Below are 22,066 nucleotides of genomic sequence, written 5' to 3'. Positions count from 1 at the left end.
AATTTTATTAAAAGCAATTAGAGAATAATTTTTAATTTTAGTACAATTATTGTGCTGTACAGTAACTTCTTATTTATATTGTGTGGTACTCATACACTGATTCATGTGCTGCAGGTGTCCACAAAAAGAAATATGCTCACATACACTCTTATCCTGTTTCTTGGGGTTGACATTGATTTTTCATACTGTATTCATTTGTTTTTGTGTCACTTCATTTAATTTATGTGACAAATGACTTCTGGTGTAAACCGGTTTTGTCCCTATATTCTTGTACCAATGAGACTTATAAATTAAGTTATTCTAAATTGAATGTCTTCTGTGTCAATGAAAGAGTCCTCTGTCAAAATTGAAAGCAAGGCCATCCATCACTTCTCAAGGCAGTCTGGGGAGGAGCGAGTTGGAGCTCGACAGTCCCAGCAGCTCCAATCTCTCCCAGATTTACTCATGCAGCCTCATACTTACACTCATCAATTCCTGCTCAACTGGGAACTGTGCTATCAATATGGTCTCCCATCTCTCTATATGCACCCTTCACCCCTGGATCTTTTACCCGATTCCTATATGGGGCTTGTTGGCAGTGACGGTTAGCACGATGGATTGTTTGGAGGCCTGCTGAAATTATTCATCATCCAGTTTAATCCACTATGTCATGTTTTCACAAGGGAGGTTAGGGTGCAGAAGCTGTATAGCTTATGCTTATGTGTGTGTAATTTGTACAGGAAAACTCTCTGAAGCCCTGAAAACCATCATTTATTATTTCAATTGCAGCACACTTATCGCTGAATGTACCCTGGCTGACAGTCAGTTTGGACCAGAGAGTACTTGATGTCTAAAGGCACGGCAACAGGGACTGTGACTGATGCACCTTTCTATCAAAAAGAACATCAGAACTGATTGGTTTCTGTGATCTAGTAAGTGCATCTACTGGCTCTGGTTGGTTGTGGATACTCGTGTGACCCAGCCAATCAGGACTGATTAATGGTTGCATAATGGGTGCATTGAGTGATTTAGAAACTCAGTGATGGCCTACAGCTTCAATTTATCTTTATGTATGTCATATAATACATATAATGTACTAATAATTGACACTGACATTGTGAAGTACAACTACCAACATTTAAAAAATCTTAGACAGCCACCGCATGCATCATCTTTTGAAGGCCAATCAGTTGAAGCAATGCAGTCTGCCCCTCCATCAGGCTAGAAATCAGGATAGTGATTCATGAAGCGAGGATCAAAGCATGACAAGATGATTAATTTAAGGTTATATATCATAGGAAAAAAGAATGGACACAGCGTGCTGCTGTTCTTGTGAAAACCAGACTTCCAGGCTGTGAAAACAAAGAATTCCAGCCATGTGGGATTTCAGTGTAAATTTATTTATTAAGTTATTTGTGACATTTAAAGAGTTGTTGGAGGCATTTAAGTATTCATATGAGTTCGTTCTTGTGCCAAAGTGTGCTGTCTTTTAAATAGTAAATGAGACATATTTGAGGACAGGGGCATAGCTAAGAACTGAAAGAGGAATGTTTTGTGAGTGAGCTCCAGCAAGGGGCCCCTTGAACTTGTCCCCAACGTTCAACCTGCAAGCATCAACAGTGGTTAAGGGGAGACAGAAAACTGTCTCTGAATAAGAGACATACAAGAACGTACATTCAATTTATCAGTTGTTATAGTCTGTCCTGAACGGTCCTCAGGAGTTTTTTACAATTTGATTGTATCCTTAATGCGTGTTCTTTAGTCATGTTAGTGGTCCACCCCTTTTGATGGATTGTCATGTAATTCGGTTCAGATATTAATGAACCAAATTATTGTGCCCAAAGGATGAATCCTTATGGTGTTGGTGATCACCTGACTTTTCCTCTAGTGCCACCATGAGATTGACATTTGAGATTTTGGGTGGAACGTCTCAACAACTATGTATTGGCATGACATTAAGTACACACATTAATGTTCCCTCAGGATGATCCCTGAACTTTTCATCTAGTTATGAAAGTTATAAAGTCTTATCTAATTTTTTTTATTTGTCAAACACTTTGATTCATCAATATCTGCAAAACTAATTCCATTTCCATCAGCCTCAGCTGCTACATTGTCATTGTGAGCATTTTAGCATGCTGATATTAGCATTTAGCTCAAAGCACCCCTGTGCTTTAGTACAGCTTCACTGTGCTGCTAGCATGGCTGTAGACTCTTAGTGTCCTCTATGTTATTTGTCTGGTCTGATTGTAAACTTGTTTATTGATCTCTGAACTTCGTAAACGTCCTGTTACACGGTTAGTTGGGTCTCGGTTTCTGAATTAGGGCCACACTCCTGCTGCCAATAACTCAGATTCTAACAAAGCAGACTGCTGCAATATTGTATTTGACATATTTGCAACTCAGCATACATTCTGCATTGAAATCTAAAGATATCATGTTGTGTGTTGATAATTAATAAAACATCATTGCTTTCTCATTCCAGAGGCTACAACAGTATATCAGCCACTATCACGCATTCCATCTACTTTCTCTCACTCTCTCTTTCTCTCTTCCTTTGCAAAGCAGCCGTTCCTATTGATCCCAGCTAGGCTTTTAAAATCAATAAGTCAATTATAGTCCCATTAAAATGACATGAGAGCCCTGCTGACCATGATGAGACCTGAGCCCACTGTTAACTCACCCAATAAACCCTTGTCGCTCCATTCAGTCAGCCCTGCCTTCCTCTTGGTCCAGTCTTTAAGCTGGGGGCACTTGGTTGCATAAGAAAGACACAACAGCACTGCAAGCATTCTTTAACCCCCAATTTCCACCAACTGCGGAACAGCTGCGGATCCACTCCGGAACGGCAGTGGACTCAATAGGTTTCCATTAAAGTCAACGTGTGTATTTTCACTGACTGCGAATGGCTGCGTTCCGACTCCATCCCAGCTCCGGCGATCCCTCAGCCCCTATTTTCCTTTGTTTTAAAGATGTATTTATTATTTGCAGATTTGCATTTGATCTCCACTCATTGCAGACAGAAAGGCAGTTTTTACTAACTACTACTATTACTAACATTAGGCTGTATGCTTAATTTTAATAATAATATTAATAATAATAATTCAACTTTCTTAAACCTGCAATAACAGATAACTGATTTATTTGGCACAAAACAAAATTGACATATCACTATGTTTTAAGTTGATATGTTGAACTTGTTAGCAAACAGTTGCTTATTTATACATCCAGCAGTTATGGAGCAACGGTATTGTTAATTTCGAGTCCTGTTTCTGTCCACCTGACGAACATTCACTCTCAGTCCATCTGCCTCGTTACTTGCTAAATGCTCCACTATGTTTACCAGCTAGTTGTTGTTCACCACTGTCTGTGGTGAACAGGTAGACAAGCAGTTTTGTAGAGCTTAAAACAGCTGAAAACAGCTGCCTGCAGCAACCGAAAACACTACTGTAAGCAATGAGAATGAACCAAAACAGTAAAGTTGTGCTAAACAATGAGCTGAAACTCATTATAAAGCTGTGTAAAACAGTGGGGAGCTGCACATTCAGCTGATAATTGTCTACAGGTTCATCACTACGATTTACCCCTTTGACAATGTCACATTCATTTCTCATTGTCAGATTGATTTCGTTATTTAAAAAAAACTTTAGTAATAAGCAATTGCATTGTTTTCATAGTTGTCTTCATTAGTAGACCTAAAATATTGAATCGACTTGTCTTTTACTTAAGATGCTGATTAGGAAAATTATTTCTAATTTGGACTTCAACATGTATCTTGTGTTCTGTGGATCTTGAGATACATGGTTGGTTCATTTAATGTACATATTTGAACAATTGTTGGCGGTGCGATTGGTGTTTGTGATTTGACTTATTTGATAGGCTGTTGCAGGCTTTGACTTGAGTATAAAGATGCATTGAGATTACAGAAGTCAATGATCGAAATGTTGCTTTCTCTAAAAACTTGCTGACAGTGTGCTGGAGTTTGTTGCTTTCTTTTGCATGCTTTTATTCTTCTGTGCACCTGCCTGCAGGTGTGCATTAGACAATACTCAATCCTGCCTGAATGTTAAGACGTGTGGCCAAATCTCCACTCTCTGTTATGGTTTGAGCAAAGTGAAGTTTCAATTGGTAGTATTGTGTTATATCCGATTGCACAATTGTACTATTTTCATGCAAAGTTAACTGTTCTCACCCTATTCACTCAACCACATCACGCATACAAATACACACATTCATTTATAATAAGAAACCATTTGTAAATATGAAATGAATGAATCTGTTTTTTATCTTGCTACTTATGTCTATTTTTTTTATCTTCTTTTAACAGTATTTTGTTGTCCCAGTTTGATGATTCACTTGCTTTTATTCTGTTTTCTTTTCCTTGGAGAGCAGTTTGTAACTATGTTAAGAAAAGTTCTATACAGATTAAGTTTATTATTATTATTATTATTATTATTATTATTATTATTATTATTATTATTATTATTATTATTATTATTATTCTGCCCAGCATATTCCTGCCACCACATACAAATACACAGAACAAATGCAAACGTAAACTCCTACAGACACACAACCATCTGAGCCAGCATTTCAACCCTCCTGTTTTACAATTTCTATACTTTCTAAACAGACACTCCATCTGTCAATAATATAAGTCAGTAATATAATAAGATATCATTTACCCTCCTGCATGTGTAGCGATACATGAGATATGTGCTTTTTGTTGATGACAGTCCTCTAGCTCCCAGCGTTCTCGTTTTACTTAAAAGTAGATGTTTTTGCAGACCCCTGCATTTTTCTTCACACTTCCGATAGTGTTTCCTGCCACTGCATTATCCATAATAGCGAGTGTATCTTGTTGCCATTGGTCACATCACAAACAACTACACTTCACTGCTTGTGCATGTGTTGTGTATGTGTGTGACTCCATGCGTTTGTGGTGGAATCAGCAGGATGTTCAATTACACAGCTCAGCTGGTGTATAGAGACAGAGATGATGGTTTACTGAGTACCCATACACACACATACACACAACAGTCAAGCACACACATCATTTGTGAGCCAAAAAGGGTTTCATTAAAGCTCTGCCAGTAGAGCTGCTTGGGCTTGATCCCTTGACAAGCCACAGGCCTTGACTAAATTACCGCGATGGCAGGGAACAAAGAAAGACGGAGAGAGTGAAAAAGAGAGGGAGACTGTCATGAATTGATTCACAATAAGGCCTCGTTTCCTGTTTCCTCTTGTTTAATTCGACTGGACTTTTGATGGCAAAATGACAACATTTAAAAAAAAAGGATATGAGCTAACCAATCTTTGAAGCAATGTGTCCTGTATTTGAACTTTTAAAGCTACATTGTGTAAGAATATCTCCCATCTAGCGGTAAAATTGTATATGACAACCAACTGAATATTACTTTCTAGCCCCTCCCATTCCGAGCGCGTTATAACTCCTACGGTGGCCGTATTATTCCAAGAAGTACGACTTTGTCTGTGAGAGTTCCTTCCAGTGTATTAATAGCTTTACATTATTTTGGTACCATTTCATTGCTCACATCAGCTATCAGGTTCCCAAACATATGATAGCTAATGTATCAGTGCTATTGTCATTCTGTATATTGTACGAGATTAATAGTGTAAGGCAATGTTTACAGCGTAGGAGAGAAGCAACGGAGGTTTGTGTGTTTAATATATTTCTCTGAGCAGTATGAACAATGTCAATAAAACCGAAATGAGCTCTTAGTATCTCCACCTAGTCTGTGTTACAACTGCACATGACATGAGTTGTCTGCCAGGGAAATCACGACACATATGATTACGTTTATGTTACAAGGACAATCCTTTTTCATCATTGACGCGAGGAAAATTATCCTAGACGTCGTTCTAGCGTTATGCACAACCATGCTATAGTTAGCCAAGCAACTATAAAACTTCAAATTTACACAAATAGGCATAATTACCTTTTGAGAAGAAAGCAGGCAACTTCAGTATCCCTTTTTAAAATCTTTGCTCCTTATGAGCTCTTTCCATCTTGGAAAAGCCACGGCATTATTAACTTTGGTCTTGTTGCTTTGCCTGTCGCGTTGTCGTTTTAATTCTATTTTTAACTTCCTTGGCGACTCTGTTACATGTCCTAGATAGGCGCTCCATCTTCAATCGGCTTTCAAATCTGCCGGCAGTCGCTGAGTAATCTTCTCCCCCTCCCTGGCATTCGTATAGTAAGGTATGTCCCTCTTTGGCTAATGTATTTTAAAGATGGAGGCGCAACATGGTAGAATACATTCGAGCAACTCGCTCAAATGTATTCTGAATGATTCTGAATGGCAGATTCTACGCTTACGAGAATACTTTGATTAGTTGGTGGAAGTAATTACACATGAATGAGCACATATTTGTGAAAAAACAACGTTTGTTTTTTTTGCTAAGAATCAACTCAAAAAATTACACAATGTAGCTTTAAGGAACTGTTTGGATTGTAGAAGCTTATGAGAAAGATGTCTCTGTGATAAAAAAAAAACAAAAAAACTCTCCAAACAGGTGCATTTACAAATACACATGAAATCAAAGATACCCAGCACAACTCTTGCTTAAACCCAATTCAGGAACAAAACTTTTTTCTTTCTCTAACCTTGGGGACAAAGAGAACTGTTCGTCCCAATATTTGCAGTGCAGCTAAAATAAAGCTGAGCAAGTACTCTTCATCATGACCTTTTTCAGAGACTTGTTAGCCCCTACAACTTTTCACAATGCAGAATCTGTAAACTACAGCAGCTTTTTATCTGAGCATCTGTGCTCTGGGTGCTTGTCTTTCTTACACAAATTCAAAAAGAACAATATTTGTGTGCGTGTTTATTTGTCCTGGTGTGACTGGCTTATACAGTATGTCTGTTTAGTGATGTCAGCCTATCATACCTATGTCAATGTGTTTTTGTGTGGCGTGGCTGGATGACAATGTCAGTCGGTCAGTCCATCACTTTGGTCCGGACTGAAATAATCAATACTGTAAATAATGAAACAATCCATGCATTAATTTGGGGATCCTCTCCTCCTCTGACTTTTTCTCCAGCGCCACCATAAGGTTGACATTTTGGGGTTTTGGGGAAATGTCTCAACAACTATTGGATGGATTGCCATGACATCTGGTACACACATTAATTGTCCCCTCGGGATGAATTATAATAACTTTGCCAATCCCTTAAATGCTGTGTACAGAGCTGTTACACATTAGCCTTGTTAATCTGTTCGCATGAACTAAACAGAGGCATTTGGCACTTTATGTCCTTTATTGTAGAACAGTCTGTACGGTTAGACATTGATATAGTTGCTTTTGCTTGATGCAAAGTTTTACCTTGAGTGGAGTGTATGACTGGAATTGTATTGTGTGCATTGCCCTGACAGTCTATCAGCCTTCTGTGCCTTCTATCCCTCATGCAGGCAGGGATGCTGAAGCTCACAGTAATAAGCTGGCCTTTGAAAGTTTATTGGCAGAGTTAACACCAGGACAGGGAAAGAACTTTAAAATCACTGAGTCAAGACTTTTCTGCATTGATAATAACACGGCCACAAAATACTTTACCTCCTGCTCATCATCTGCAGTTCTGCTGAGGCTCATCCAGATGTGGCCATTAAAAAAATATGGGCTCATTTTTTTAACTGCCTAAAATCTCTCTGCCCCTGAGAGACAAAGATAAGTTTTTTTTTTGGTGGAACTAACGTTAAAAACTTTAGTAAAAGACTACTCATGTTGAATGGCCCTTTGTATCACTACTATGGGTAACAGTTTCTTAGTTACATGCTGTCACAATGAATAAGCATGTGTGTCATCATGAGTAACCACTCTAATATGAGTATATAATACTGTACCAACCAGTCCTCTAAATTAGTAATTCAAAGTGAGACTTTTTTTTATTATAGAAAAGCGGATTTCATAGTTAAGTAACTTCTCTAATCATTTTATTTGTCTAACTTGGACTACTGAAGCCTCATGTTTGCTTCAGATCAACTTTTTTACATAAAAGAAGGACTGTGGATTTTGTCTCCCATCTCTTACATAAAATTGCATTAGGAAGGGATCTCTTACTGGCCAGTATGAAAAGAAGGACTCATTACAGAGAACAAAAACTATTGTTTGTAAGACAGACTTGGAAACATGGTGAACCTATTTTTAATAATGGCTGCATCCCATGTAGTCAGTACCAGGCCCTTGATATTGTGCACGACAGCTTACTGGTGTGGCACTTAAATGCATCAGAACCTTTGATAAGGTTATTCATTCCACATGTGCTATTCCTGCTCTGACAGGTCAAATGTCTGCTGTGTAAAAGGTCTGGAATGATCCATCAGCAAAGCAAGCCACTGTTCACATGAACCATCTTTTTCAAGATAACAGAAAATCTTTTTTTTTGACAAATTGATAATCTCTCTGCGTCTTGTATCTTCCCTATAATTGAAGTGAAATTACTGTAGGTGTTAATTGCACAGCTTAATGCGAATTGATGCAGAGTGAAGCTGTCGCAGTCATGAAATAGATACACTCTCAAACTTTAGGTGTACAAAACACTGACCTATCAGAGACATGAATGAGACTGAAGAGCCTGTACTGAAAGCACACTGAATAGCAAGGACAAACATACACATCCAAAGTAGCTGTGAAAAATGTATACCACTGGTTTCAACGCCATCCGTCACACAGACAACAGAATAAAACTGTTAAATTATACTTATGTATCATTATTGTTATGGAATTTAATCTCTCTTACCCTTGTCTCAAAACTATCAAGTTACAGTAATGCATATCAATACACACATAAAATGTGTATATAAAATATTACGCCCTGTGAAAAGTGATTAATCATGTTATTTAGTCAAAGAAAGCATCAAGATTGAATCCCTGATGAACGCTGACCAACAAAGAGTCAACATCCTCTCCTCTCCTCTCCTCCTACACATCTGATGCAATAAAGGTCCATCCATAATTAATGCTTTGATAAATCGGACTGTGCGTTCTCCGCTAAGATCTTGTAATGTTCTGAGTGGTGTCATTTGTTTTGCCTGTTTAAGCCCTTGTTAGCACAGAATGATGGATAATGTGTCTGCCCACAGTACAGAATCGGTGCTTTCAGGAAGTGTGTGTGTGTGTGTGTGTGTGTGTGTGTGTGTGTGTGTGTGTGTGTGTGTGTGTGTGTGTGTGTGTGTGAGTGTGTGTGTGTGTGAGTGTGTGAGTGTGTGTGTGTGTGTGTGTGTGTGTGTGCGCACAAGCCTCTTCAAGAAGCGAGGTTGGCCAGAATGACACACCATTGAAGAAATATCACACACAGTGAATGCACTGACTCTGGATCTGTCCCACTGTTTAATGCAGGGAGCCAGTGGTTTGGTTGCCGTGGATACCATTTCAGGTGTTTTGGGCTCTACTGTCTGCTGATGCTTTGTACCATGGTCTGGTGGGCCTCTAGGTCTGTTTGCGTGTGGGCATGTGATGTGGGAGTGTGTGCCTGTGTACTCAGGTTAGCAGAATTACGAAAGACTGTTTTTTCTGCCACGCCTTTCCTGTCTGTAATCTTCGTTCCCCCCACATCCTTTTCTTCTCTTCTCTTCTCTTCTTCTTCATTCCCATCACTACCTCCACTTTTGTCTCTCCCCTCCTTCCCATTGTTAGACAGTCAGAGTGAAGTAGGTCAGACTTGGCCAGACAATTTTGGTCCAGCATCCCACTTATAAGGCAGTGCTCTGTGCACCCAGGCTGAAAGACTGATGGGACCATGAGACAGAGAGAGAGACAGAGACGAAGAGGAAGAATCAGAGAGGAAGACAGAGGGAAAGAAGGAGTGATAATAAAGGGAAAACAACGCTGTAAAGGTCTAGGGTTGATTTATAATTGTCCAAGATTATCTTATGGCACACGCTGGACAAAATGACAGTAGAACATTAGAGTAATACTCCTGGTCAGTTCACAGTGAGGTGAGACTGTGAGCTTAGTCTGGTTGTCCTCCTCCAGCATTCTTTGATTTGATTTGTGTTATGATAAAGTGTGCTATGAAATTAGAACTCCTGTATTGGGTTAAAGGGATATTTCACTTCTGGGGAATTGTGTTTTTATGTACCATCTACCCAAAATGATACAAATTCATGCATATATTTTGTCTATGTGATAAGACAAGCCTAGATTACTTTTTTATTAGGCTACTTTTTATACTAGAAGGTTGATATTTATATTGAATTTTAAAAGAATCTGATTATAATATATTGGCTAATGGTACCATAACCACTTACGTAATATTAATTAATTCAAAGAACTATGAACAATAAACTTCATGACAGTGCTCTCTGGTGGACAAACTAAAAAACAGTTTCTTAATGTGAAACATATTTTGGCATTTCTGTACTCCAACTTCTTGTTCACATATATAACGTATATTGGGTCAACATATAGCCCAATATCGCAACCTTGTCTCCTATAAATTACATTTCTATATTATACTATATTTGCAATAAGCTATTATTGATCGATTTATCGTTCTAGCTCTAATTGCTTTTCAGAAACTAATGCTGGATGTGTAGGGGATCAAATCTTCTTCTTTCCATTGCATAAAGCAGTACACAAAAATAAAATAAAAAGATCATATCTACCATTATTGTAAAAGTCTTCCTGGGTCTGCCCAGCAACGTGCAGGTTCTGAAGGTATCACAGTAAAGGAGCTGTGAGTAAGCTATGTAAGACAGGATTGCTACAAGGTGGGCATGTAATTTTATCAGCATGTTTATCAGGTGTACAACAGTCACAGCAAACTATGTTAGCCCCTGAAAGCAATATCAGCACCTTCTTCTAGATTTACTCAAGTATGCACCACTCTGTAGGCATGCATTGACTCACATATAGGGACACAGTTTCACAATTTTACTACTTCCCAGGATATAAACATCAGTATAACATACAAAAATTAGATTCTTAGAAACAAGGCACAAGATTACCTCTCCGCACACATCTACACATACACATACGTTCACAGTTAAAAAGCCACTTGAGTGTGAATCACTTGAAGCCAAAGAACAGTCAGAACATCTGACACTTCCAGAGAGAAACATTATCACTTTCTCATCTACAGCACACGGGTAAAGAGCACAACATTTCTTTCAGTTCAAGACCATTAGCTTTAGATAGAGAGATAGATAGAAAGCTAAATGGATAGATAGATAGATAGATAGATAGATAGATAGATAGATAGATAGATAGATAGATAGATAGATAGGTAGGTAGGTAGGTAGGTAGGTAGGTAGATAGGTAGATAGATAGATAGTCAAAGTAATGACAGTAAGACAGTAAAATAAAAAAAAAAATAAAAAGAACAATGTTTGGCTGAGAGCCCAGCAACACCGCACACACATTCACACACACATACAAACTAAACAAATTTATAGTAAGGACACCTCACCTTCATGGCGCATCCTTCAGTCGCTAGTCCACTCTGAAACACATGTGCTTTTCTGTGTGTGTGTGTGTGTGTGTGTGTGTGTGTGTGTGTGTGTGTGTGTGTGTGTGTGTGTGTGTGTGTGTGTGTGTGTGTGTGTGTGTAAGCTATAAAATCTGTCGCCTCTTCCCCTGGAGTAACAGGGGAGGGGAGTCGCTGCCTCTCCGCAGCATAAAATGATGTGTTGTAAATGCGTGTGTATGTTTGTGAGATGAGTGTGTCGGAGAGGGAAAGTGCTGTTTCTCCTGCCTGTTAACTCTAACACAGAAGGACACACCTAAATCCTAACATGATGCTACCTGCCTCTATCTATATATCTATCCATCCATCTATCCTCTACTCACACTTTTTCTATCATCGGCACTGCTCTCTTTTCTATGTTTCCTGTCCTCCCTCCTTTCTGTCTCACTTTCCTCATCTCTTCTTGTCTCACCAGATCGTGTGTTCGTCCACCTCCTTCTAACTCTCCCTCCCTCCGTCTATCTCCCCACCCTCTTCCTCTAATGGAAAGCTCACATTTCTCTGTTCTCCCATGTAGAGAAAGAGGGAGGGAGGCGAGAATAAATAGATGGATGGTCCGGCTCTCCTCTTTTTTTCACAGTCCATCCATCCACCTGTCCTCTCACCCTACTGTGCATGATAGTAAGCTGCCCTGCCTTTGCGCTCACCTAATTAATCTCCATGTGATTGAAAACCTTAAACGTACAGAAAAATGTCTTATTGATGCAGAGGCACAGCTAAAAAGCAGTGAACCACTTGCAAACACTCATTCTATAATTTACAACCTTTACTTTGTTTTACTCTCCTGCACTGTTTGTTTGATCACATGTGATGAAGTCAGCAATTTTGTGCAAAAACTCAGGGCACACACACACACACACACACACACACACACACACACACACACACACAGAGGATCACAAAGGGATTCTTCATGGTATTCAATAGTGAAGCTCAGTGTGAGTAATGTTCGGTGATATCAAGCAAAGATATCATGTCAAGTAATCATTCTTGGAGGTTAACTTCACACGTTTGTAGTATGCAATGGCAGCACATTGAAATGCACCGCAGCTCCTGTTCACATGCAGAATAGAGACAGTAAATCTTTTTACAGCAAGTCAGTGTGCCCTGCAGCTGTGTACTGACACAGAATGGCCAAAGGAGGGTGCTGTTGCACTTGACAGGTCAGAGCTAATTACAGTGTAGTAGCAAGAGAAGAATGGCCTTCTTACTCTATTTAATTTTTGTCAGTCAGTTTTCAGCCAATGTCATTGTATTATTAAAATGCAACTCTGAATTGTTAGATATCCTGGTGGTTGGTAGAAGTATGTCTTTTTAGGTATAAAGTCAGTCAATTGTCATTTGTAAGAACTGTTACTCACTATAAATGCAGAATGGTGGAGCAGAGAGAATCATACTAAATAGAAGATACAGTTTTTTATTTTCCATTGTTAAAGCCCTTGTAAATACATTGTCCTAATGTCTTTCAAACCCACCGGCAGCTTCTAGCTCAGTACGACTTTACTGCATTGACAATAAAACACCAAAACAAACATTACACTACGACTTTCCCAAATCACTTGCAAGACTACAAGGATGACCTTAAGCCTTAAGTTTAAGATTGTTATGCTTGCCCATTATTGGAACTCCTCATCTGTATTATGGGATATTCTTCTGTGTTATATCAACAGTCAGCAGTCTGCAGACAGCAAGATACATAGATAGATAGATAGACAAAATCAATAGATCATCCTAACTCTTATTCTTACTCCATGTAAATTATCCTGAAATAGCAAAGAACTGACTATAAATAAAGATGCAACAAATAAAACACATGAGATCATTGAGATATTACATTACAAACATTATCATGCACACTTCAGAGCAGGAGCTTTCACTATAGTGCCTATTATTAACTACATGTGTGGCCAATATTATGATATTCATGTATTTCTAAGTGTAGGAGTTTTTTTGCCATCCATCTGTAAAAGTTGGAGTATTTATATTGTATTGCACTGCAGAACTGTGAATTTTGAGCTGACTTGGCAGTGCTCAAAACAGAACGAGGGAGACTGTGCTCGGTCTTATAATGACAGTTTGGTGTGTGTGTGTGTGTGTGTGTGTGTGCGTGTGTGTGTGTGTGTGTGTGTGTGTGTGTGTGCGTGTGTGTGTGTGTGTGTGTGTGTGTGTGTGTGTGTGTGTGTGTGTGTGTGTGTGTGTGTGCGTGCGTGCGTGTAGCAGTTTTCTAGTTTCTGTGGGATTTACTGTCAGGAAGTGACAGCCTGGAAAAGAGTTTCCCCAACAATCATCAGCTGTTGAATGAGATTTCGCCATGAGGTTTCGTAGCTATCTGCACCAGATGGTGATTTGTTACAGGAAATACACTGGTGGCTTTAAAATAATTTTACTGCAGGATGTCAGGAGTGTGAAGACAAGGCGCAGACTCTAATTGGAGTGATGGAACAGATGCACAACTTGCAAAGTTGCCAAAGAATGTTTCACACTTGCCCTTGCTCTCTTTTTCTTGCACAATTTGTATTTGTACATGAACCATATCAAGATTTAAAGAACGCTCAGCTGCCCATGGATTGGATCAGGGACAAATAGGCCTACTGTTGATCTTCTCACCTAACTCTGCAAGAAAGTAAATAAGTGTATTTCCCAAAATGTCGACCTATTTCTGTAAGTAGGTGTCTACTAAAGCAAATGTAGCCTCACTATACATCCATATGATTTGGATAACATCTCAGTGGCTAATCAACATGAATTTGGCAAGTGCCACCTGCAGTCAAAAGGGTAGTTGTCAGGGTTATTAGAGAAACCACATAACCAAGGGGGTTAATCCCCACAGCATCAGTGAGCTTCTTACCTGTACATTTATCATTGTTTGCTCTGAATGGAAACAGGTATATTGTGATAAATAAGTTATACTCCCTGTGGACAGGAAGTAATGTTGCACCAGAAGGACTCCCTGACCTAAAAGGGGTGATAGAATGATTAGTATTTCACACTGTTCCTCCTAATAGGGTATGTAACATTGTTTGGGCTGAAAATTGCCCAAGTGCTATTCTGTGGGCCCTTAACTACCCTGTGAATATGGCTCTATTTGGAACAAGAGCTTTTCTTCCAAATATGGAATGCTCTAGATGAGCTGCGCGCTGATTGGTGAGCCAACCACATACAGGTCTTATATTTCAGACACTGCAACGTTATATATTGTTTGTCTGCTATTTCATTAGTAAATTCACTTCTGAGACTTTTTTATGCGATAAATCAACTATATAAAGCTCAAATATGGGCCGTTTTGCGAAAATGTATGGCTAATTGCAAATTTGGTAAGACGTGTCGGACTGGGCTCCATACCCAGTGAAAGTCACCGTTTCTGGGTTACTAGACTACTGGGGCTCGGGGCTGTGCAGAGCTGGCCAGCTGCCGGCATAACTAAAGTATATTTACAGTTAGAATTTCATCACACCACTTATATTACAGCTACCCTTAGGTCTTACAAAGCTAACACTTGTGTCCGATTTCAATTTAATGCATTTTTGTGAATGTGAGGGGTTTTGTTAGCTGCTATGCCCCTTCAGTCCTATGGGCAAAGATCGCGGCTAACTAGCTACACTTTCAGCATAACTATAGTATATTTACAGTTCGAATTTCGTTGCTCTACTTATATTACAGCTACCCTAAGGTCTTACAAAGCGGACACTTGTGTCCGATTTCAATTTAATGCATTTTTGTGAATGTGAGGGGTTTCGTTAGCTTCTAGTGTCCCTTCAATCCTATGGGTAAAGATCGCGGCTAGCAAGCTACACTTTTGGCATAACGAGTATATTTACAGTTTGAATTTCGTCACGCCACTTATATTACAGCTACCCTAAGGTCTTACAAAGCGGACACTTGTGTCCGATTTCAATTTAATGCATTTTTGTGAATGTGAGGGGTTTCGTTAGCTTCTAGTGTCCCTTCAATCCTATGGGTAAAGATCGCGGCTAGCTAGCTACACCTTCGGCATAACTATAGTATATTTACACTTTGAATTTCGTCACGGCATGTATATCACAGCTACCCTAAGGTCTTACAAAGCTTAGCGAACACTTTTGTCCGATTTAAATTTAAGGCATTTTTGTGAATTTCAGAGTTCTCGTTAGGAGGAGGCAAGCTAGCTCTCATTGATAGAGCTCCATCCAGCACACTCACGGACAAGAGGTGTTTATTTCGTTTGTTGTTTGTTTAAATAACTCAACACACATATCCATTATAAGATTAACTGGAACCTGTGTTAAGAGATTGCAGGTGTAACAAGCTCACTGACCACACTCTCACTCACACACACCGGCCATTTAGCAGGAAGAAGGGAAGGAGGACAACGAGCTGCAGGCCCTGGAGCTCTGTCAGGGTAGCGGCGTTTGGTAGTCCAGTAACCCAGAAACGGTGACCGACACACAGTCGGACAGAATTTGCAATTAGCCATCAATCTTCGTAAAACGGCCCGTATTTGACCTCTACATAGTTGATTTCTCGCATAAAAAAGTCTCAGAAGTGAATTTAGTGATAAAATAGCAATTTCTGAAATATGTGCGACCTATTCAGAAGACTAGCTACCTGATCTCAGATCACTGGTGTAGCCTATGTAAATGTTGGGGCGTGACAGAGGTAAAGACTAGAGCCAAATAAGGAGGAACCACCGAGTTGACTTGAGTTGTTCGTTGAGATTTGCCCGTTTTCAGAGGCAGTTTCAAATTGTGAGATTTGCAGAGGAAAGAGGTGTCAATGGGATTTTGAGGTTCTATGTATGTCCTATTCACCCACCAAACTGTCGTTTTCAACTATGACAAGGTAAAATCGGTTTTGCATTCTATCACCCCTTAAAGGCTCAGAAGCAATGAGTCCCTTTTCATGAATCATTAAACAGTCAGAACACACTTTAAAACCTGATTCACACAACCACACAGATGTTAAAGAAGATACTCTGCAATAAAGGCATCAAGTAATAATAGATAGCTTTGTAGCTCTGCTTTATTAAAGATTTCAGTGAGAGTGTACTAAGCTTCCAATATTAAAACTATAAGCAGTGAATTGTTCGCCTGTGAAATTCAATACAACACATTTCTATAAATCAAGATACTAGAGAGGGCAGAATGGAATATTTAAAAAAAACCTATTCAACCCCTGTTCTGAGTTCAATGCTGGAAGCGCTTATAGAGCTTCTTTTTCTGACAGGTAGATTATCCCACTCAGATGTTTATCCCAGGTTTCAATCCCTGACATTTCGATGACATATGGATTTCACAAATCAGTCAGCACCCCGCGATCACACTCATGTAACAATTTTTTAACTAAAGTAACTTGTCTTTGAGTCTAAAGAATTTCAACTAATTGCCTAATTAGTTCACCTCATGAAAAAGCATGCATGGCTTCCAGTGGAGTCTCACCATTAATCTGTCTCTGCATGTAGTGTGTGTGTGTGTGTGTGTGTGTGTGTGTGTGTGTGTGTGTGTGTGTGTGTGTGTGTGTGTGTGTGTGTGTTAAGAGAGTGTAAGACTGAAAGAAATAGAGGAGGTTACATTTTTGCAGTCTGAGCTACCACGCAGTAAAGAAACCCATACAAAAACTAGCCAATTAAAGCAAATGAGACAAGGGAGATTTAAAGCTCACATATGGTAAAACTGACAGCCTGCATAATTCAAACCCGTGGATCCTGGAAAGATATTTAATTAGTTAGTGTTGAAACTGATAGTGTTCATTATCGTGGTACTGTATGTATAACACACACCTGCACACAGACTGTCAGATGTGTGCACAGAGGCAATAGCTCCCTCTACTGTTCTTAAGGTCTAAATGGTACAGACCCAATCACTGCATATACTGTACATTACATGGCCAGTCACACACCAGTCATACACTCTTTCATAAAGCCTCTGTGGATGACATGATACAAAATAACATGTTGGCTTATGGCATATGGCTTATACACAAGGAGATGATTTTATCTGAAGTTTATAGGCCATTATAATATCACCATGACGACCAGTAGTTGTTAGTTTCTTTGCATATTAAGATTTATTTTAACATATGGTGATCTTGTGAAATATAATGCATTGCTATAGATTAAGCTACTTACCAACTGCCATATATAAAATAGTAATAACACTTTACTTTAACCCCCACATATTTAGCATTTATAAGCAGTATGTTAACATTGACTAAATGCTTTATATTACACTATAATGTAGATGCAAATAGCTATATAACTGTTTTTTATATATGTCAACTATAACTCAGCTTATGTGCACCCCTAAGTGGATGGTGACTGGTGACTGGCAATGACAACATGAATGACAACTCATCAGTACAACTCAATTGTAAATATGTCTTCAAATGAGGTGGTACAATTCTTGACAAGTACTAATGAACACTTACAAAGCTGCATTACAACTGCATTATAATGTGTTATTAAATGTGTATATACTGCTTAGAAATGCAAAATGTATGGGTTAAAGTGTTAAAGCAGTTGAAATTAGCTCCACCTCGACCAGACATTATAATGCTGTTTACACAATACATCAGTTATAATAATTGGGTGTGAAAAAAACAACATGATAACATACAGTAACAATCTCAAGAGTCCATTATGCCTGATGAGTACTTTTACTTTTAATATTGTGTGATATTGAAATGCAATTTGGTGATGATACGTCTATACTTTCATTTAAAGTTACCCTGCCACACAAAACCATTTTTACTTCTATTTTTTTAAAGATTATTTTTTGGGGCTTTTCCCTTTATTTTTGAAAGTGGATAGACATGAAAGGGGGAGAGAGATGGGGGATGACACGCAGCAAAGGACAGCAGGTCGGATTCGAACCCTGCGCCGCTGCAGGACTCAGCCAACATGGGGCGCATGCTCTTACTGGGTGAGCTAGAGGCCGCCCCTTTACTTCTATTTTTTGAAATATGTTAGGTCCATATGTGTTTGTGTTATGTCGTGAATGTGAAAATGAACTGCTACCTCCTCTGTCAGCTCTAGCCACTGAAAAGAAATAAGCGGAGAAATCAGGCCAATTACAAAAGCTGGTCAGTCTGACGTGGTGTTGCCTGAGCTCATTACTATTCATGAGCTCACCCAGTTGCACTGGGTAAAGGATGCTGATAACCAGGCTCTCATTGGCTAGCTGTTAGCCAATCAGAGTCAAGCAGCTTAGCTCATTGAATATTAATGAGAACTGGCACAAATCGAGCTGAGTCTTCCTGCAGGCTTTCTATACCACACTAGAATGGCTTGAAACAAGGTAATCAAGGCATTTTTTCCACAAAAAAATGTTACAGAGTCCATGGTAGAACTTCAGACATTACCACAAAGTAATGAAATACATGTGGCAGGGCACCTTTAAGTAAAATGTTTAAAAAGCAGGACTCGCATTTCTGAGACATATTCTCTGACCATGTCACTTTGCACAAATACTTCTTGACTGCAGATTAATTAATGCCTAAACTAATTAAAGGAAGAGAGAACAAAATACAGTGATTCATATATGATTAAGTCTCACTAGGGGGTGGCATTTAGATAACCGCAAGATGAATAGCAGTATGAATGCTGGAGTGTTAATCCATGTCCTCGATTTGGTGATTTGGTCTAGCAGTTGACAGTGAGTGAATCATCAGTTTGATATTTAACAGCTAAGATTATCAGCTATCACACAATTTTTTAGCAGCAAACAGACAGGAGGAAGCAAAACTTTAATTAAAACCAGAAGCCTGCGCACAATGTTAAATTGCTGCGGAAGTGAAGCTGAACTTGAGCCAAGCTGTCAAACAGGGAGCCAAATACCCCAAGTATGAAATTAATTGGCTCCTAGTATTAAACACTCTACATAGATTTTTTTTTCTGAATATAAAATCACATCAGCAATACGTCCCTCTCACAATAATAAAGACTTCTCTCTCTCTCCTTGTCTCACTTTCTGCAATAGGACCCTTGTAACTTGGGCAGGAAAAAAATCCTTATATGTGAAAGCTTGGCTAACTTTAATCAGCCCCTGCAGGCAATGAAGAGTTCCCTCTATTATTCTACTGTCTTCCCATCACTGGCTGTCTTACATCTACCACACAGAGAGAATATCCTGTCCAATGGGTATCAGAAAACACCATTAATTAACCAATCACACTGACAGTGATTTTTTTTTTATGTTGATGAGAAAACGATGACATTGGAACATCTTATTGAACGATCAAAGCTATCTAACAGCGTTATCAGGCTTATGCCTGACTTGTGTAGAGAGACAGTTACAGCACAAAGCTCAAGGTGAGTATTCCCTACTGCTGAATAACTGTCAGATAAAACTCACCAATTAAAAAAGAAAGGAACACAAAACTGAAAACATGTCAATCTTTAAGTGAAAAAGTCAGGTCTATGCTGCTTTGAAAGAGGAGACAAAGCCCAAGGCCTTCACCCGATAATAGGGATGAACAGCAGAGCTTTGTTCCGCTTGTAGTAAATGCCCACAGAAGACAGCAGCATTAATGCAGCTCTGGTTTCTTCATGGAGTAACCACCCTTAATCAAAAGGATGTATAGGGATTAAATGTAATCCTTTAAGATCATCTAGGGAAGTTCTAGGGAACTGTAATTGAGTTCAACTCTCCTTAAAAAATCGTCACTGCGTTTTTGTGAATCTGTTAATGCCTGTGAACCTGTCATTACTTAGAGTCTTTAAAGCTACATTGTGTAAGAATTTCTCCCATCTAGCGGTGAAATTGTATATGACAACCAACTGAATATTACTTTCTAGCCCCTCCCATTCTACGGTGGCTGTATTATTCCAAGAAGTACAACTTCGTCCGTAAGTGTTCCTTCCAGTGTAATAATAGTTTTATGTTATTTTGGTACCACTTCATTGCTAACATCAGCTGTCAGGTTCCCAAACATATGCTAGCTAATGTTAGTAAAGTATCAGTGCTATCGTTATTCTGTATATTGTATGAGATTAATAGTGTAAGACAATGTTCACAGCGTAGGAGAGAAGCAACGGAGGTTTGTGTTTTTAATATATTTCTCTGAGCAGTATGAACAATCATGTCAATGAAACCGAAATTAGCTCTTAGTACCTCCATCATTTACATGCATCTGTTCTAGCTGTAGCCTAGTCTGTGTTACAACTCCATTACGTGAGTTGTCTGCCAGGGAAATCACGACACATATGATTACGTTATGTTACAAGGTAGACAATCCTTTTTCATCATTGACGCGAGGAAAAGTATCTTAGACGTCGTTGTAGCGTTATGCACAACCATGCTATAGATAGCCAAGCAACTATAAAACTTTGAATTTACACAAAAAGGCAGAATTACCTTTTGAGAAGAAAGCAGGCTCCTTATGAACTCTTTCCATCTTGGAAAAGCCACTCCAATATTAACCTTGGTCTTTGTCCGTTTGTACGTTGTCCTTTTAATTCTCTTTTTAACTTCCTTGGCGACTCCGTTATCTTCTTCCCCTCCCTGGCATTCATCACGGTGCCACTGAGTGTAAAAGCGCGAAAGGCAGAGGTATCTCTCTCCTCTTTGGTTAATGTATTTTAAAGATGGAGGCGTTACATGGCTGCCGCCATTCGAGCGACTCACTCATATGTATTCTGTATGATTCTGAATGGCAGATTCTATGCGTACGAGAATACTTTGATTAGTTGGTGGAAGTAATTACACATGAATGAGCACATATTTGTGAAAGAACAAAGGGGTTTTTGCTAAGAATCAACTTAAAAGGACTATTTCTTCACCACAATTTAGTTACTATGAAATCTGTGTGTTATGTATCCGGATGATTCAGAACTAGGACATTGTTTCTGGAAAGATATGTTGCTGTGGATTTTTTTAAATGTAATATTTAAAGGTGCCCTGCCACACATATTTCATTACTTTGTGGTAATGTCTGAAGTTCTACCATGGACTCTGTAACATTTTTGTGGAAAAAATGCCTTGGTTACCTTGTTTCAAGCCATTCTAGCGTGGTATAGAAAGCATGCAGGAATACTCAGCTTGATTTGTGCCAGTTCTCATTAATATTCAATAAGCTAAGCTGCTTGACTCTGATTGGCTAACAGCTAGCCAATGAGAGTCTGGCTATTAGCATCCTTTACCCAGCGCAACTGGGCGAGCTCATGAATAGTAATGAGCTCAGGCAATACCACGTCAGACTGACCAGCTTTTGTAATTGGCCTGATTTCTCCGCTTATTTCTTTTCAGTGGCTAGAGCTGACAGAGGAGGTAGCAGTTCATTTTCACATTCACGACATAACACAAACACATATGGACCTAACATATTCCAAAAAATACAAGTAAAAACAGGTGTGTGGCAGGGCACCTTTAAATGCTGTAAGCATTACAAGTGAAATCCCATTCACCTCCATTGGGCGATATAAAAATACAGTTTATACCATGGGAAGGTGTAAATTTGTCAATCATCGGAGTTTAAGGACCAGATTTTTTGAAAACCAAGGCCATCTGGTCATTTTACAGTATGAATCTTGCTGACATTGCATCATCGGATTACTATTTCTACTCCCCCCCCATTTGAGAGAACACAGGTGATGTGGCAGCACACAGCCTCTCCATATAGATCTGTAT

The 22,066-nt window shown here is 39.1% G+C and overlaps 1 protein-coding gene across 2 annotated transcripts in view; it reads right to left on the bottom strand.

The window, feature by feature from the left end:
- LOC116061762 (inactive phospholipase D5-like) overlaps window positions 1–22,066 on the bottom strand; it is a 54,259-nt gene that overhangs the window by 28,474 nt on the left and 3,719 nt on the right. Inside the window, exon 1 of one of the 2 annotated variants that reach the window (XM_031316119.2) lies at window positions 11,409–11,725. The exons of the other annotated variant lie outside the window; for it this stretch is intronic. Within the exon in view, the coding sequence (XP_031171979.1) occupies window positions 11,409–11,414 (6 nt within the window). The 5' untranslated portion in view covers window positions 11,415–11,725. Of the gene's footprint in view, window positions 1–11,408; window positions 11,726–22,066 lie in introns of those variants that run through there. 2 annotated transcript variants of the gene reach the window in all.

This window comes from Sander lucioperca, chromosome 15 (genome assembly GCF_008315115.2).
Source record: "Sander lucioperca isolate FBNREF2018 chromosome 15, SLUC_FBN_1.2, whole genome shotgun sequence".
Lineage (NCBI taxonomy): Eukaryota > Metazoa > Chordata > Actinopteri > Perciformes > Percidae > Sander > Sander lucioperca.
This window is presented reverse-complemented; position numbering and strand designations above follow the sequence as displayed.